The sequence below is a fragment of the Trichoderma reesei genome, assembly GCF_000167675.1.
Source record: "Trichoderma reesei QM6a unplaced genomic scaffold TRIREscaffold_9, whole genome shotgun sequence".
In the NCBI taxonomy this organism is placed as follows: Eukaryota; Fungi; Ascomycota; class Sordariomycetes; order Hypocreales; family Hypocreaceae; genus Trichoderma; species Trichoderma reesei.
Genome location: NW_006711156.1, coordinates 161873 through 177691, shown reverse-complemented (window position 1 = coordinate 177691; position 15819 = coordinate 161873). Strand labels below are relative to the sequence as shown.

General features: G+C 53.1%; 4 protein-coding genes across 4 annotated transcripts; 2 read left to right on the top strand and 2 right to left on the bottom strand.

The window, feature by feature from the left end:
- Positions 1-697: 697 nt before the first annotated feature.
- TRIREDRAFT_107255 (ADP-ribosylation factor-like protein) lies at positions 698-1571 on the bottom strand (the record flags this gene model as incomplete). Its single annotated transcript, XM_006965234.1, has 6 exons — positions 698-829; positions 925-1005; positions 1073-1218; positions 1276-1292; positions 1345-1455; positions 1513-1571. 6 exons carry the CDS (start codon positions 1569-1571, stop codon positions 698-700), a joined length of 546 nt encoding a protein of 181 aa, XP_006965296.1.
- A 516-nt stretch (positions 1572-2087) lies between these two features.
- Positions 2088-3797, bottom strand: TRIREDRAFT_107253 (uncharacterized protein; the record flags this gene model as incomplete). Its single annotated transcript, XM_006965233.1, has 1 exon — positions 2088-3797. One exon carries the CDS (start codon positions 3795-3797, stop codon positions 2088-2090), a length of 1710 nt encoding a protein of 569 aa, XP_006965295.1.
- A 1702-nt stretch (positions 3798-5499) lies between these two features.
- On the top strand, positions 5500-7290 carry TRIREDRAFT_22277 (uncharacterized protein). The gene is made up of 3 exons (XM_006965163.1): positions 5500-5682; positions 5756-5889; positions 5958-7290. The coding sequence occupies exons 1-3, from the start codon at positions 5579-5581 to the stop codon at positions 6779-6781; spliced, it is 1062 nt and encodes a 353-aa protein (XP_006965225.1). The 5' UTR covers positions 5500-5578; the 3' UTR covers positions 6782-7290.
- Positions 7291-13504: 6214 nt separating this feature from the next.
- On the top strand, positions 13505-15563 carry TRIREDRAFT_27025 (uncharacterized protein; the record flags this gene model as incomplete). Its single annotated transcript, XM_006965175.1, has 6 exons — positions 13505-14107; positions 14150-14231; positions 14303-14650; positions 14708-15170; positions 15242-15329; positions 15387-15563. Coding segments are annotated over 6 exons (1761 nt in total), but the record flags the coding sequence as incomplete, so codon positions are not given.
- Positions 15564-15819: the final 256 nt, after the last annotated feature.

The window sequence follows — 15819 nt, the reverse complement described above, 5'->3', positions numbered from 1 at the left end:
CAGAGGTGCTCACGCAACTGCTCGCTCTGGTGCCAGGTTCTACCATGTTCTCTGCCACGATAGTCTCCAGCGATTGAAGGGGTAAGGGCTTGGGCTGGCCTCTCTGCCCTTTGCTTTGTTTACGAGTAGTATTACTTGGGGCCCCAGATAAACAGTAAACACCCAATACGAAACACGAGATGGCTAGTGCATGAACCGCCAACAATGTCGAAAACTCTCTTTTCTTCGCGAGTCGTTTTAGAGGTTGCGAGTGATCTCTTCTTGTTTTATGATAGTTCACTTTTCTAGCTGCGTCTTGTCTTGGAACTGAAACTGATTCAGCCCTCACGACTGCAAGCCCAATCAGGCCTCAAACACGGCAGTCAGGCGAGCTGCTCCGATGAAGCCTACCTATCCACAGTTTCCACAACCACTCGACATCGCCCTTGACAACTGGTCCACAACCAGGACTACTATCACCGTTGCTGTTGTGTCTGTGTGTGCCGGTGTGGAATCTGCGTCCAGCCCCGTGCTTCCGTATCACCGATCGCCGGCAATGGAGTCAGGTCAAGGAGGGCGCGTGGTGGCACAGCATTGCAGCAGATGCTTGTGCTCCGTGCCACGGCCGAATCTGTACGTAAAATGCGATGCTTCGAAAGAGTATTACATACGAGCGAACAATAATACCCATGTGAGTAGGTAGTATGTACTCTCTCGCCTAGTAGAGAAACAGCCGCTTCTTCGCGTCTTCCACCACCCAGGACAGGCCCTCCTTGAGATTCTTGCCCGTCATCGCACTGCACGGCAGCACATGCCACTGATGCGTCCGAATATCGTTCAACCTCAACAACTATGTCAAAACACAACTCATTAGCCACCCACGAACCCGTCGCCATGACATAGGTAAATAAACTATAAAAGGGGAGAGGGGAAAAGGATCCTCACCGTAACAATTTCTTCTTCCGTCATGCACCCATCCACATCCGTCTTGTTGGCGAATATCAGCAGGCAGGCTCCCGCAAGACGCTACCCTACACGTTAGCCCTCACCAAACCACGGAAACTGCACGCCAAAAGCTGTGATGCCGACAAACCTCTTCCTCCAAGAGCCCGTGGAGCTCTTCTCTACAGTCGTCGATGCGTAGCCGGTCTGTCGTGTCCACGACCCATATCAGGGCGTCGGTCTTTTCAAAGTAATTTCGCCAGTACGATCGCAGCGTCTTCTGGCCTCCCACGTCCCCTGAGATACACTGAGATTAACAGATATCGTCCCTAGCGAGCATCAGGGCTGCCATACATATGTTTAATTTGTATCTGTCGTTGTATCAGCTCTGTACCGCATTTGAGAGTGATATAGGAGACTTACCCTTCGTAATCGATCGTCTTGATGATGAAGCCCAGCGTTGGGCTGACCGTGTTCACGTCCTCACCCATAATCTGCTTGACTATAGTCGTCTTTCCGGCATTATCAAGTCCCCTTGCAATGGGTTAGGCTACTCAAATCCAGTCGTGAAAACATCTGATTTGTACGCACAACATCAGAATTCGCATCTCTTTGTCCTTGAGACGTGCTTTGCGCAAGATGGACAACATGATGCCCAAGGAATGTCGATCGCGACTTTGTCTTTTGTTTGGCAACGAGCTTTGTCACTTGAAACCCGAGACTGCCTCAGCTTGAGCGAGCTGAGTATTTAAGTGACTGTGACTGGGGATATCACGTTTAGGCAACAAAGCGTCAAGATACAGCGAATTCAATCTATCTGTCTGCCTGACGGGAAGCTACGAAACCATCTGGTGCTGTCAAGAGCACAGTGTGCACACGTGATGCAGAACGCATTCCCCATACTTTTCCCGCCCTTTTCTTCTCCTTTTCATCAGCCAACGAATTCACACAAGATTCGCATACAGATGCCGCGGATTCAACTGCGCATTTTGCTCTTTTGAATGTCTTTTTGATGGCAAATCTATAGCTATTGTCGAATCAGTAAACAAAGATAAGCCAATGTCTTGATTAAGCTCGGACGAACCTGGGAGATGACGCGAAACATAAATACCTAGATCGTCTTATATGAGTGCCTTCATCACCCAAACCGCTGTCTAGCCCCTTTCTCACAGATTCTGGGCGCCAGGCAAGAGGTCCGCGATGTTGGAGCGCGGCTGCGCTTCGCGTGCCCACAGCACCAGGTCAAGCCATTGGCTCTCGTAGTATCGATCTGTCTTGACAGCGCAGCGCAGGTAGCACGCCTCCTGGAACTCAAACTTTTCGAAGAACCTGATCGCCTTTTTCAGTGTAGCGTCATCTCTTCCGTCGCAGAACCTCTCGATATAGATCCAAGCGTACTTGCGGCGATTGAAGACGGGATTTTCTTCATACACGCCGGAGGAGTCTTGGCACCGCCAGCCGTACTCCAGAACTCTCCGATGGAACGGCGCAGTGCAAACAAGGATCCTGTCCAGCAAGGCTGAGCCATACAGCTTGCCTCGATGGTTGGGATGGACGATGATCTTGACCTGACCAGTGTGCCTTGATCCTGGGCATGAGCCTCCGAGCATGCCAACTCTGGCTTCCATCACATAGGCGAAGCCGAGAACCTTTGGCACAACCTTTGCTTGAGCTGAACGAAAGGCGAGGTACTCTTCATAGAGATCCGAGGAATCAATAGGCCAGTTGGCAAGGTCCATTAAGGGGTCTGCAGTCGTAGCGACGACAAACGGCTGCAAATTATCGCGGCAATTGTCGAATATCCTCTGCACATCAGCACCCGTGACCTCTTTCCATTCCATGACCTGTGGGATGCCCTTCGTCCGGCTTTCCATGTTGATGATGGCTGCAATGGCCGCGAAATCCTGGGGCGTAGCAGGTCGCACAACACAGTTGGCCCTTGGAGTAACCTCGCGTTTGAAAGCTACAGGGTCAAGTTGCGGCTTGATTTGTGACTTGAGCTTCAGTGCAAGCAACTCTCGGCTTCTGATTTCTCTGTTGATCTGTAACTCTGCAGTCATGTTGGCCTGTCGCCAAGCGATGTCTCTTTGATCACGAGACGGGCCTTCGTGAAGAGTTTTGAGGGTGTCTGGATATGTGATTTCTGGCAAAAAGTATCCAGTTTCAGTGTCGATATCTCTTGTGTAATGGTGGATTCCAGCCATAGATTCCAGCGAGTGAGCAAGAGCAGGTGGTTCAGAGGTTGACCGTAGCCAGAGCATGGTTCGCGACACTCTGAATCCGTCAGGCACCGAATTTTGCTGCGGCTCGTTCTGGTTGTCACCATCGGAGAGGCCATCGCTGACGTCCCACGAGGCCCTGCTCCGCTGCGATTGTACTTCGAATTCAGCGAATCCATCCGTTCTTTGGGATGGATCGACTGGCATGTCCTCGGGCGTGTTCGGTGGCTCTCCAGCCCGAGTCTCTGGCTCAAGGTTGTTCGGCTTAGGACTTTCCGAGATTTTTGCTCCTCCCTCAGAAGAGTTGAAAGCTGCTTCTTGATCTTGATGGGTTGTTTCCGATACGCCAGTCGCACTTGGGTGCGTGGTGGGATTATCGGTGTTGCGTATGGAGGCGTTGGTAGATGTCTTGGCCAGAACGGAACTGGGATGCTCAGTGATTACAGCGACGTTGTCTTGAATTGCGACATGCTTCAGAGCAGATGGTTCAGAATGTTTGGGGAGATCAGGGCTCCTAGGTGTCGTGGGCGTCTGCAGCGCCTTGGGGCTCGCGGGATCGCGATAGAGCCATTCTTTCAGGGCAGTGAATCTCCCAAGGACTTTTCCATCATCGCCAGAGGCATGGGCAGCCCTTTCGGACCTTGGAGTCAGGTCCATTTTTCGACTTGAGACTCTCGTTAGTAACCTGTCGATGAGATATATAGTGAAACAAGTGCTGCGATACCTTTTGTCCTGCTAAACTGGCGGCCCGAGACGCAGGAGACCGATGTTGGAGCAAGCAAACTCTTGATGATACACTGTCGAGGCTCTATCGTGCGTGGAGGAAGTGATAGATAGAATCGGGTGAAGTTGCAGGTGCAAAGAAGTGTGCAAACGGGAGCTGTGCGAAGCAACTGCAGGAGGAGTGCTTGCCAGTTGGCAGCTCGAGTTGTCAGGAGCAGAGCAACTCACGTGCCCTGACAGCTGCAGGCATTCTGAGGCTTTAGCAGCCATCCGAAGACGGCTTCAATGGGTAGATGGACTATTTTACCTGTTCACGAGATTTGCTTCTTCATCTCTGCTTTAGAGAGCCCCCCGAAGAAGTATGTATACGGAGATGGAAATGCGGCGTTGCTCTGATTTGAGGAGCTTGCCCATCTGACCACTGTTAGATCAAGACGGCAAAGCTCAGACAAGTATGCCCGAGTTTTACCTAGATTACCATTCAACCATCTCACAAGCAATTCATTCATTCCCCGCCCGAAACCAGACCTACAGTCCTCCTTCGTGGTGGACCTGAACGTCGAGACTCGGTGAGCCACCTATATCCTTGGCGTGTCATCTTTCACCTGCTAACTCTTACCTAGGTAGTGCAACGTAGAGGACAGAATGAATCGAGCCCAGTTCGAATCGAACATGGGAGTCTGATAGCTTCTTCCAGTGCGAGAGATACCCACGGCGGCATCACGATGCTGTCGGCTGGTGACAATCACAGTGCTGTAATAGCTTACGTACTGTAGTTACCGGCCAATCTCACATGGCAGCAACAGTGCGTGAAAAGAGATGTCATTGCGAAGCCTCAGTATAGCAGAGTTGCAGCGATTCAAACATCAGATGGGCCGCGTGGCCTAATGGCTAAGGCGCTAGATTTCGGTTGAGAATCACCTCCTCTAGAGATTCCAGGTTCGACTCCTGGCGTGGTCGCTTCAAAGCATTCCATTTCTTTTTTTGTTCGATTCTATGGAGTTTTTTTTGTTATGCGTTCATGCCTCGTTTCTTTCTTTCTTTTTGCGGATGAAGAAGTTGGTCGTTTCTAACAGGTCAAATTCAATTAAGCCACGTGCAGAGAGACCCTGGCCGCTTCTTGTTTGCCATTGGCTGCCCTGGAGTAATCAAGAGCATCAGCGGATTAATCAAGCCAGGCACAGACCGTCTGTAATGATGCGATGGCTGTTCCTGAATTACGCCCCCAAAACAAAAACTGCCCCGAGACAGACCATCAGTACAGCAAAACGCCTTCCATCTGACGGCATCCGCAGCCCTCCAACGACTCAGTTTCTCCAACTGCCCGCAAATGCTTATCTGCTATTACTGTCCGACCGCGTCTGTGCAGCCCGTTTCTTTGTCCTTGATGTGTCAACCTAGTGGGGGTTGGTCGCTGTCCGGGCCACTAAGAGCAAACCAAAACTCATGACCAACGTAAGAGCCGAGATCGGGCTTCCCGCGTTGCCAAATTTCAGTTGGCTGCGCTTATCGTCGTCTCGACACTCGGCACAAGATTTTGGCTCGAACCTCCCTGGGCCAAAAGCCTTACGGCACCCCGCAGGCGGACGGAATCTCTTGGAGAGTTGCATCTGGGGAACTGCGTGCTTCAGCAACTCTGCTCTGAGACAGCAGAGCCATTCGCAGAGAAGGCCCAATTCCGAGCTTGAGCTTCCCTGCAGGGTTTCTAGCCAACCATGTCCGCCTCTCTGCCGGGTTCGCGAGACTTGCCGTCGTCGCAGTATGACTTGTCGACGTACTATGGCCGGGTGAGGCACACGATGAGCATCACGGATCCAAGGTGAGTCTCCTAGGTGACTGGATCTCGAATTGGCTACCAAAGCAGAGTATGCTGACGAGGGCACTGCTTCCAGCACCTTGTTGGCCGGCTCGAGTGGTCTCGAAAATGCCAAACGACTGGTGACGGAGTATAAGACGGGAAAGCTGCAACACATGACGCCGGAGCTGTGGAAGGCGAAGAAGATTGTCGACTCGACTCTTCACCCAGGTATGGCATAGGAGGCAGATGCTGCGTCCGGAGAAGGAAGAAGAGGCAGAGCTAACGTGTGTGGTTAGACACCGGAGAACCAGTTTTCCTGCCGTTCCGAATGTCATGCTTCGTTCTTTCGAACCTGATTGTCACGGCCGGCATGCTGCAGCCCGGGCTGGGAACAGCAGGCACCGTGGCATGGCAGATTGCCAACCAATCGCTCAACGTCGCCATCAACAGCTCGAATGCGAACAAGTCCTCTCCGATGACGACCGAGACGCTTGCCAAATCGTACGGAATCGCCGTCACGGCTTCGTGCTCGGTGGCTCTGGGACTCAACGCATTGGTGCCGAGGCTGAAGGTCACTCCCAGCACGAGGAATGTCCTGAGCAGACTGGTGCCGTTCGCCGCCGTGGCCACTGCCGGAGCTCTCAACGCATATCTGATGCGACGAGGAGAGATTGTGACGGGCATCGACGTCCGCCCGGTTCTCTCTGAAGAGGAGAAGAAGAAGCTGACCGAGGAGGGCAAATCCGAGGCCGACGTCCCCTCGCTAGGCCGGAGTCGCAAGGCCGCCAAGATCGCCGTCTACGAAACGGCCGCCAGCCGAGTTATCAACAACACCCCGATTATGATCATCCCTGCCATGACGCTCTACCACATCCAGTACAAGCAGGCGTGGTACAAGAACCTGATGGAAAAGGAGTGGCTCAAGGCTCGGCCGCGTCTTGCCCAGACCATCCCTATCGGCATCAACCTGGGACTGATTGCGGCGGTCGGCTTCGTGGCTCTCCCTCTAGCCCTGGCGGTGTTCCCCCAGAAGCAGGAGATTAGCGCTGATAGCCTAGAGCCCGAGTTCCATGGCAAGGGTGGTAACGGCGGAAAAGTCTGGTTCAACCGTGGTCTGTGAGTGAAGGGCGACGTGGCTTCACTGTCCGGATCTTTAGCAGCAACCTGGATCGACGAGATGCCAGCATTTGTGATTTTTGATCGTACTTGCTCGAGCGTACACCGTTGGGCCTGGGCTCGTTTGATCAACGACTTGGCGCCCTATTCGAGCACACCCGCGAATATACACTCGGCCATCTACGAATACACATCAAGACAAGACATAGACGAAAGGGGGGGGGGGGGGGGGGTCGTATTAGGCGTAGAGGAGCGAGGCTTGGGGGCCTGTTACCGACTGAGGATGCTTGACCTTCTGAGAAGAGCGGCGTTTTGGGTTTTGGTAAGCGGCGCAAGGCTGAGCGCGTAGCATCAATGCCTCCGACCCTTAGACATGCACGATCATGTTTATACGGGATCTTTGCTTGTGCTTTGTTGGCTTTTGTTATGCGAAAGAAGTAGAAAAGATATCAAGAAGAGTATTTTATAGATAGTTTTCTACAGAGCGAGCATAAGAACTTGTTTCCGTGGGCGATATCAGGAGAGAAACGCAAAGAGAATTGATGAATCGGAATCCTTGATATCAATAGTATCCGCATACCATGCTCAACTTCCCTGAATCCCACGTGTTCCGAGGCAGTGATGGAGCTCCTCAGTCCGCATATTGAGGCTGAGATTAGAAGATTATGTCAGTGTCTACAAGCACCTAAGGTGGCTTACATGTTGGGGAACGATTATATTCTCCAGGAGGTAGTTGCAGATCCTGCCAGCGGCGACTCGATAAGCAACATTGGAAGTGCAGCCATTCTGCTAGCGATGCGTGTGCTTCTCCCATCCTCTCAGCCGAAAGGGGAATTGTATATACCTTATATAGATGGAAGGATTGGGGATGGACTCGGCGTGCAGGGTCAGGGAACAAGGTCCACGATAGGTCTTTCAAATTGTATGTACATGCAGGCATGGGTTACCTTATCTCAAAGGGAAACACTTGAATGAATGAGCGAACGCGTCTGTGTTCACTACATACTTTGCTGTAGCTGCGGATTGATCAAACAAACATCCTTTGATAGGTGACTATTAATTGCTTAGGAACCTCCTGTTATCTGTTGTTCTGAGACGAGTTGGGGGAAACGCCGGCTTGACTGGACCCCCCCATGATGCAATAGAGGCACGAAGAAACAGTCTTGGTCCCCCCCTCAGCAGCAGCTCACGGTTGCCACATGATCAGCGTGCATATCAAAGTGGGATGATGAATTACAACAAACTTGCAATGTGCGATAAGGAGAAATGCCAAGTGCAATCAGCAGCACTGTTTTCTTCTTTTGCCGCGCATTCGTGAATACCTTACAGTATGTAACTATTCTGCTCCCCCGATTATTGGCCGAGATGGGAGCCCACGGGAAAGAAGGAGGAGCATTGGGACCTTGGACCGACATGGTATTATTGTGACTTCTGTTTCTGCTCGCGTAAGATGCCGCTCGAACATTGGGGCCGGGCAAACGGGGTGGTGGAGAGCGTGAATATGCAGGGCATTCAATTCCCGTGCGTGACGCAACCTTACATTTGCAGCGTATGTGTCTATAAAGTAGGTACATGTACTAGTATGCGAGGACGGGGAGTGAACAGGTAAGGAACAATTGTTGACCCTGTCCGGGATTGACGAATCGAACCATGATTGCTGGTGATGTGATTGAATGATTGGAAAGGAGGGGCTGGTTCACATGTGAAAGTTGATGGCGTGTCGGTGGCTTGTACGGATAGATGGGTAGAGGTGGTAGTAGATGGGGTAGGTAGGTGCTTTGCTTTGCACGGGGTATCAAGGCAAGGGAGGCAGAGTGCTTGTACAAGGACTTGATGCCTGTTTTACCTAGGTACTTAGATTCACCGGCACCGCTACTTTCAGTTAATGGAGTTTTCTCAACGCGAATCGGGCACGCTTCACCTGGCCTTCCAGAGAGGAGAAGAGAGGGAAGCATAGGCATCTGCTCTCGTTGCATTCCCAGGCGGGAGGCATGAATGTCCAACTTTTGCCTACCTACCTATTTAGCCTCCTAGTGTGACGAACAAGAGCACCGCGGTTAGGGGAGGGGGGTTGCATGTCGAGAAAGCCTCACTTGGGCTTCCGATGCTTATTCGAGTGACGCCTTTTTGTGAAGGGACGAGAGCCGTGCTGAAGATGGGTATCGACGAAGGTGACATAATGCGTGTGGGGACCCAGGCAGGTTAATGGGGAGGAGACACGAGGAGAAAGCGGCCAAGGCTTCTTGTGAAGGCGAGCTGAACGGGCGAGACCAACTGCAGGCCGGGAGAATAGTACAGTATGTACATACACACACGCATCGGTGAGGTTGCAGTCAAGTCGGTAATACTGTATAGTAGCCGTATGTACTGTGCGGCATGGAGCCTTGGGGCGCCGTTGATTTCTCCTGAGAATGCGGTTGACGCACAACTAGAGTTTTGGGGTGGCGAAATCGACAACGACCATCGGCCAGCCAAGAATCTTCCAAGTTTGTGGGTTGAAAGAAACAGGCTGGTGGTTTTGTGTTGTACCTGAGGGAGCGGCTAGCCAGCACCCCATACCTATTGGCTGGTATCCAGCGTCCCAGCAGAGCAATCTACCTCTACCACAGCTATCTATCACCCCCTACCTAGGTACGATCAAATGGGTAGGAAAGGCAACCTGGAAGGTAGATAGAGGAAGTAATTGCTATATGTATGTATATTTCTTTCCTACCGCAGCATAGCTTACATATATAATAGATTACAGATTAGGCCTCTGTTACTATCGCTATATAAGGTATATCTAGTCTTAGTATTAGGTAGGTACTTATACATTTGATGCTTCTCTTTCTAGATATTATAGCAACTGCTCTTAGAATACATGTACATAGTAAGGTAAACCTCCAACTCTACCTATTATATTGACCTACCTAGTATCTATTTGGGGTGCCGGACAGCCAAGACGGGGTACTGGCTAGCCGCTCCCTATAGATAACTCGTGCGAGGGTGCGGAGTGCGGAAAAGGTACTCGTCGACGGAAAATGGAGGAAGCAGAGACGAGAGACTGCTGTTGCTGCTGCTGCTGCAGGGCGAATTCGCTGTTTTACACGCAAGATGTCGGACAGGCTCCATACCTACCTGACATGTAGGTGCCTACCTTGGTGAACTCGTCGGCTCGGCCACGCTGCAGGTGAGGATGAATGGGAAATCGCCCTGGGTGCTCAATATCAAGAGCCACGCTCCGGGCTGTCGTTGGAGGAGCTAGGAGATCTAGGAGATTCAAAGGGGGAAAGGCGCGGGGGACGATCGGTACATGTATCTACGTGGCTTTGATGGGATTTATAATGCGCGGGCGGAACCCAGTGAGAGACGAGAACGACTGTCGGAGAGATGCAGGTAGAGAGGAGGATCAATTGGCAGGTTAGGTATGTATGATTCTACGTGTGACGTGCAAGAGAGACAGCACGAGATGCGGCGCTGTGAGGGTTTCGGGATTAGGGAGCAGAGCGGCTGAGAGGGCTTGACTCGGCGTGAGGGAGGCTGTTCTTTCTTTTGTCGAATGTTATCCCGTCTTTGTCTTTTGTCATTTGTGTCGCGCGGGCGAGTCAAGAAATTTGATTCATGGTTGGATGAAACCCTCTAGGCGGTGCACGACACGACTGGAGGGGAGAGACAGAGAGAGAGAGAGAGAGACGAGGGCCTGCGGCAGCGGAGATGACAGGATGGGCCGCGCTTATTATAAACTCGCGCTGAAGATTTTTTTTTTCTTTTTTTTCGCTTTCCTTCTTTTCTTTTTGTTAGGCGTTTTCTTTCCGTACAAGGGGTGTTTGATTATGACGGCGATTGACTTCATACAAATGAAGCGCTTTGGATTGCTGAGGATCTTTGTGCGACGCGGACAGCCAGGGCAGGCCGGCCGGAGAGCGGCGGGCCGGGCTTCTCTGTGGTGCATGTTAAGTGCTTCTCTGGGCGCCTTCCATCGATCTCTGCTTGCTCGGAGGCGTAATACAAGCACTTTCCACTACCTACCGAGTATAAATATCGTACCTTACCAGGGTTGATGCGAGAGAGAGACAGAGACAGAGAGAGAAGAGAAACAAGTACAGAGAGCATCACAGTTGTCTGGCGAGAATGGATCGCTTGTGTACGATGCAAGTACATGTACGATACGAGCGTGAATAATCATGCCGTGCCCATCACACGCTGCACAATCTGTCTGCAGCTCTGAGAGCGGAACCGCACCAGGCCTCGATGCCGTCTGTATTGTATCCATACTTCCCTCTCACAGTTTCTACAGGAATACACTTCAGACTCCACCCATCCCCGTGTCATTTTTCTCTTCTCGGTTTTGCCCCAACAGCCCAAAAAACTGATGGAAATCGACAGCAGCCGTGTTGGCCGCTCGGCGTAATAAATAACCTTGAACTCTTCGCAAGGAAGAGGGAGAATGAGAATAATAATCCACGGCTCCGAGGTAAACGTTGCAGCCGTGCTGCCGTCATGTTTCATTGCCTTCTGCATTCGACCCTGCGCGCGCTTGGCTGAGGTTGCGACGGTCGGGGTCCCTTTTCCATCATATGAGGTTTGCACTCCATCCAATCCGTAATACATTGGATGCAGCCTTAGCACCATGCCGCCAGTTTCTAGCGGCCGGGTACTTCATGTTGTAAGGTATGTAAGCCCTGGACGGGGTACCGACCCAAAAATGGCTTGCATTTCTCATCAGTCAATGGAGGTGCTTGGATCTGATTCCGGCAGCTTGGTCTTCTTTCCCTTGTCCTGCTAGTATGTAGGTATTAATCATCTGATGGTAGTTTGAAACGGGCACAGACGGTTTGTTTTGTGCAGCACTCATCGGTAAGACTCAACGTTCATCCTCATCTTTTTCCCCCATCAAGACCAACTTCGAAAAGTCTCGTCTCCATCAAGCCCCCATTTCCCCATCTGCAGGAAACCTGTGGGATTCAGACTTTTGGCCTTGCGTCGTTTGCGTATCATCAAATGGCTTTGTGGCAAACGTTGGCCTCGACTTGTTCCGAGTCGTGGCTATTCTGCTACGGGGAACCCGCCCGCACCCCTTCAGCTTAGTGGAGGTGACCAGAAGCCACGGCCTAATGCGCAGGTGAGAATGGGCGGAGGCTCGGTAAATCGAGGTACAAGCACAATGTATTGCATGTCGAGCCAGTCGGGCGATTGTAGAGCCTTTGACTGCACTCTTCTGTGACGGGAAACAGTAAATGCCCAAGGACGAGTGAATATTGTGATTAATCTCTGGTCATATAAACGCCCGTTGAGCAGAACAAATTGAGGGCTCGTTCATGTCGTGTCAAGGCCGACCATGTCCACCAAAAGTCCACCACGGGGTCCCTCTCGCCTCCCCCTGCAGCCCAGGATCTGGCTGCGTGCAGCGCTACGAGTCCCCGAATTAGCGCGCCGGTTTAGCGGCCTGGAGCCCTGGGGTCGGTGCTCCGCAGTGCGCAGGGCAGTGCTTGCTGCTGGCACCAACTGGCGCGAAGCAGAGTACTACAGAGGCGGAAACACAGTGGACCTCGCCCGCAGCCGCACGGTGAGCCTCACGCACCCAGAGATCCTCACGCACTCGCCTCTGGGCCAGTGTGAGCGAGGTGAGTGAGTTCCATTGCGGTCGGTCCCTCAAACACGCCATCCGCCGGCTCCAGGGCTTCCATGCTTTGGCCGGAGCCCTTTTGGCCTCAGAGCAAGTCAATTCCAGCCCAATTCGATTGCGATTCTCACTTCTTCCTCACCCGCCGACGAGTGACGCCAGATGTGAAGCCCCAGCCCTTTTTCACCTCCGAGCCTGGCCTCGAACACTAAAGGGGAAAAGAAGACGAGCCTTTTTTTTCTCTTTCTTCTTCTCGTTCTTCTTCTCGTTCAAAACAAAACCCAATCCGATCCATCCTTTTTTTTTTCTCTTCCCGCCGTCCCGCCGATAAGCAGTGGAGCGCCTCTGCCTGTTCTATACCTAAACTTAGGGTCAACCGTGTCTCAGCAAAGGGCGTCCAGCCAGTGCTAAAAAGCCTAAAAGTGCGCTGCTCCAGTTCGCCAGTCAGCGGCCTCTTCGCTGCGAGCTGGTCATCCGCCTTCGAGTTGCCGCCCCAGACGCCCACGAAAGGCCTCGCTCAAATCTCTGCAACTAACTTCAACTCCCAATCTCAACACCTCAACAGGAGCAGAGCAGAGCCCTCCCGCCTGAACCGCGATAGCCTCGCCCACGAACCGCCAGCCCGCCGCCAGATCGCCAGCGCGCGCGTGTGTGCTCGTCAAACCGGGCGGCTGCCAGACACTGGAGGCAATGTCGACGCCTACCACGGCTCAGGTAGCCATAACGCTCCCTCACTACCGCTACCTCCACCACCCGCCCTCGTACTCCTCCAACTATCGCACAACAACCACCGCGAACGCACTGCTGCCCCCAACGGCAGCCGTGGACCACCAGCCGGCCCTGCAGACTCCGGCTCGCCCCCAGAGTTACTATCACCACCATCCGCCTGCTGCCAACGCGGGCTACAGTCTGACGGATGGCGTAGCCCAGCCCTCGCAATCCGCGCCTCGTCCCCCTCCCCACGGCCACCACTACAGCCATCACGACGCCGACTCGTCCGCGACGGCTCGCCTTGACGACAGCAGCTACGCCTCCGCCATGCCGACTTCTTCGACCACCGCCTCTGGCGCTGTGCCCGCCCCTGCTCGGACCGCCGCCGAGGACCACCAGCCCTCGTCCTCCAGCAGGAAGCGTCGGCGCTCGCGGGAGCCCGACTGGAATACCTTTTACCGCAACGGCCTCCCCAAGGAGATCATCGTCATCGACGACACCCCCGAGCCCGAGGCCAACACGGGCCGCAAGATTGCGAATGGGACCGCCGTCGTGCCCGACTCGGCCGCCACGGCTGCTGCCCAGTCGTCGGCCAAGAAGCGAAGGCGAGACGATCAGCCGCTGGGCTACCACGTCCAGTACGTGGGCGGCTCGCACACAGCTTCGCACACAAACACGCCCCGGCCCAACACCACGCCGGGCGGCTCAACGCTCTCCAGCGACCGCACAAACTCGGCATTGAACACCACGGCGCCCACGTCTCTGTCTTCCAACAGCCAGTACGACGAGCTCGCCGCGCCTCTCAAGCGCAAGCGTACCACCCGCCAGCAGGTCGCCAACGAGGCCAAGCGGAGGGACGTCGACGGCCTGGGCGGCGCCTTTATGGCCTACAAGCCTCCTCCCTTTCCGCCCAAGAAGTCTGCTGAGGTTCCCGTCAGAGTCGTTAATGACGTAAGTCCAACCGTTTCTTTGATTCCTCCATTATTTGAATCTTTGCCCTCTCTACAACGAGCAGCAGTGTAAAGGACTCGACACTAATTGCTTCATCCTTCGTCATAGCGACACTATAACAAGAATGCCAAAGTCGATGATGACGACGGTCATTATATTGTCGTTCCGGACGCAGAGCTCACTGATAAATGTATGTACAACCCTGATGCCCCCCGTGAAAATGGAATTGGGTCAGTGGTGACTAAACGGCATCATCATCAGATCAAATCGTTCGTCTCCTCGGACAGGGAACCTTTGGCAAAGTCGTCGAGGCTCGCGACGTCAAGAGGGGCAAGCCTGTGGCTGTCAAGATCATTCGATCTGTCCAAAAGTATCGCGACGCCTCCAGGATTGAGCTTCGCGTCTTGAACACGCTCAAGGCCAACGACGAGGAGAACAGGAATCGATGCATCCACTTGCGGGACTGCTTCGACTACCGCGGCCACATCTGCATCGTGATGGACCTCTTGGGGCAGAGCGTTTTCGACTTCCTCAAGGGCAATGGCTTTGTCCCCTTTCCTAACAGCCAGATCCAGAACTTTGCCAGGCAACTCTTTACCAGCGTAGCATGTGAGTGCAGGAGGAACGATCGTCTTGACTGCGGCAAAGCTGACTGGAATTCTCTAGTTCTTCACGACCTCAACTTGATCCACACAGATCTCAAGCCGGAAAACATCCTGTTGTGTGACAACTCGTATCAAACATTCACCTACAACAGGAAAATTCCCTCGTCCTCGACCACAATCAACAGGCAGGCATCGCAGCGGCGTGTGCTTCTCGATACCGAGATCCGGCTGATCGACTTTGGATCGGCTACCTTCCAAGATGAATATCATTCCTCTGTTGTTAGCACTCGCCATTATCGAGCCCCGGAAATCATTCTCGGCCTTGGCTGGTCTTTTCCTTGCGACATATGGAGCATTGGCTGCATCTTGGTTGAGTTCTTCACTGGCGATGCCCTGTTCCAGACTCACGACAACCTGGAACACCTCGCCATGATGGAGGCTGTCGTTGGCTCTCGCATCGATAGCCATCTCGTTTCGGCCGTGAACAAGATGTCGACTCGGAGTGGAGGGAACCCTGCTTCTAAGTAAGCGCTACCACTCGCGTCGACCATCACAAGTCCGCAAGAGCCCGCTTTGCTGACATTGATGTCTGCAGATACTTTAAGCGTCTCAAGCTTGACTACCCGACCCCTGAGACGACAAGGGGCTCGCGACGATTCGTCAAGGCCATGAAGCATTTGAGCGTATGTTACGAGCACACATCATCTAGAATCAGCGACACGTCACTGACACAGGCTTAGGATATCATCCCTTCGAATACGACGTTCTTCAAGAACTTCCTCGACTTGCTGAGGAAGATCTTTGTCTATGACCCTGCCCACCGGATCACGGCCAAGCAGGCCCTGAATCACCCGTGGTTCAAGGAAATGGCCCAGCCCGACGACGGAACCGAGGCCGCCAAGATTCGATTCGAGCGACGACGACTCGAGATCGACAAGGCGAGGCAGCACGCCCACTACGTTGGATGAGCCCTCGCCGAGAGAACAGGTTTCGACACATTTCGTTTTATAATGACTACATAAGCATGACGAGGATTCATGGTAGCGCGCGCACACTGGATGTGTATAGTGGTGGAAAGCCTACCTTTTATTTTTTTCCACAAGGGAGACATTGGCGTGACCTCTTTTCTCTCTCCCTCACCCCCCCCCCTCCAGTGGCATTGTCATTGTACTC